At 19.5% G+C, this 2,366-nt stretch overlaps 1 protein-coding gene across 1 annotated transcript; it reads left to right on the top strand.

Annotated features, from left to right (window-relative positions):
* Positions 1–1,368: 1,368 nt before the first annotated feature.
* On the top strand, positions 1,369–1,888 carry SRAE_2000254800 (Glycine cleavage system H protein, mitochondrial; the record flags this gene model as incomplete). The annotated part of the gene is made up of 2 exons (XM_024653628.1): positions 1,369–1,471; positions 1,512–1,888. 2 exons carry the CDS (start codon positions 1,369–1,371, stop codon positions 1,886–1,888), a joined length of 480 nt encoding a protein of 159 aa, XP_024507086.1.
* Positions 1,889–2,366: the final 478 nt, after the last annotated feature.

Raw genomic sequence — 2,366 nt, 5'->3', positions numbered from 1 at the left:
TAAATAATTCATTTGAAAAATAACAGAAATTAACTTAAAAGCTATGAAATTAACTATTATGAAACTTTTTTGTAACCAGAATATTGAAAACATTTTAAAATCATTTCAATAAAATTATTTATTAAATTTTTAACTATAATAATAACACACATATTGATTAAAAAATGATTCTTTGAAAAAAAATTTAATTCTTGAATTTTTACCCTTAATAAGAAAAGTTAAAAAAAGTAATTAATAAAAGAAAAATTAATAAGTTTTTTTCTAGAATAAAGATATTAATAATCTTAAACTACAATCTGATTGAGAAGATTTTAAATCATATCATACTAGTGATTAAGAAATAAATCCTCTTTCTAAAGGTAGTTATGAAGATTACATTAAAGTAAAAAATTTTGAAAAGTTTTTATACATTGAATAGTAAAAAAATAAAGATTTATCATAGAAAATTTTAAGAAGCTTTTTATTAACTAAAAAAGATTCTATTTACAGTTTGATAGGTCAACCATATCATGGAAGAAAAAAGATTCCTGACAGTCAAAGTCTACATTTATTATGATATAGCCATAAATTTCTGATTAATTACAATTATATAATTGTATTGTAACGAATTTAAAGAAATAAACTAGAAGGCTACTTGACAACATGATAAATTAACTTCATTTTCAACTTTATTAACATAATTAATTGTTTATTTTCATTTATCGGAATGTGATATATTAATACTTAACTGTAATTAATATTGTTATTTTTTATAATAAACGTTCTAAATTATTTTTAAAAAGTTAAGTTATTATATATGTGTATATTATAATTATGCTTAATTTATATATATATTATAATAGTAAAAAATTTAACATTCTTAGCACGAAAATAAAATTTTTCGTTATTTTAAAAATGTTGCTTTTTTTATGTCATTTTTTTTGTAATTTTAAGAATATTTAAAAATACAAATAATTATTAAAGAATTGATTTTTTCGTTATAACTCGTTAAAGAAATTAATTTTATTCGAATAGTATTTCAAGGGTTTCATAAAATTTGAAGGACAGATGTGTAATACGTATTACATTCATAATTTTTATATTACTTTCCAAAGTATTATAATTTTAAACATACTTATCTAACACCATACCTATTACTGATAATGAAATAATTAACATTAACATTAGTATCAATTTTTTTTTTCCTTTTACATTTTAACTTTAAATGATGGAAGTACATTTTAAGTAATATGGGTTGATACATTATTAATTATAAAAAAGTTAGGTTTATGTATTGATATGATTAGATAAATTATTTTTGTGCAATAAGAATATATATTATAACATTGTTGTTTTTCATTTTACCTATACTTATTTTAGAAATAAATAATGTTTGGAACTCGTGCATTTATGTTATTACCAGTATCATCAAAAATTGTTAGAATTGATTTAGTTAATAATTTTTTTCAAACTGTTAGATATTGTAGTACAGGTATTTTATATATAATATATTATTTTAAACATTTTTCCAGGTAGATTTTATACAAAAAAACATGAATGGGTTATGATTAAGAATGAAATTGGTACTGTTGGTATTAGTGATTATGCTCAGGAATCATTAGGTGATATTGTTTATGTTGAACTTCCAGAAGTTGGTGGACAGGTAGAAAAAGGTGATTCTGTTGGGACAATTGAATCTGTCAAAGCTGCTTCTGATGTATATACTCCTGTAAGTGGAAAAATTCATGAGATTAACGAAACTACAACTGATGAACCAAACATTATTAACAAAAGTCCTTATGAAAAAGGATGGCTATTTAAAATAATTCTATCAAATCCTGATGAATTAAAGGGTTTAATGAATGAAGAGGCATATCAAAAATTTAAACAAGAAGAAGGAGATCATTGATCTTTTTATAATAAATATTGTTTAATTTTAAAGATATAAACTTCTATTATTTTTAAATATTAAATAAATTTGTTTATTACAACTTTTTATTTAAGATGAAATGTTTTGAGAAAGTTAAAATGATTGTTGGATACATTGTTTTAATTGATTAAATTTACAAAATTATGTTTATAGTTATAAGTTGTGTTTAAAATTTTTTTTAGGTATGTGAATATAGTAAGTACTATTAAAAAAATGTTTTTCCTTTTGTGTAAAATTATAAAATAAAAGAAATAGTTTAATAAAAAATTGTTACAATATAATAACATATTATAAAAAAAGGTAGATGTTGGAATTAATATAATAATAGAAATTGAAGATATTAAAAATTTCTATAATTCATGATTTTAAATAAATATAACTTTTTATTAAATAATATTAACACTAATAAAAAATTTAAAAAAAAACGATTTTGAAAAAATTTTTATCACTCCCTAAA

Source organism: Strongyloides ratti (assembly GCF_001040885.1).
Source record: "Strongyloides ratti genome assembly S_ratti_ED321, chromosome : 2".
In the NCBI taxonomy this organism is placed as follows: Eukaryota; Metazoa; Nematoda; class Chromadorea; order Rhabditida; family Strongyloididae; genus Strongyloides; species Strongyloides ratti.
The sequence above is the reverse complement of the archived record's forward strand: the minus strand, read 5'-3'. Positions and strand labels throughout refer to the sequence as shown.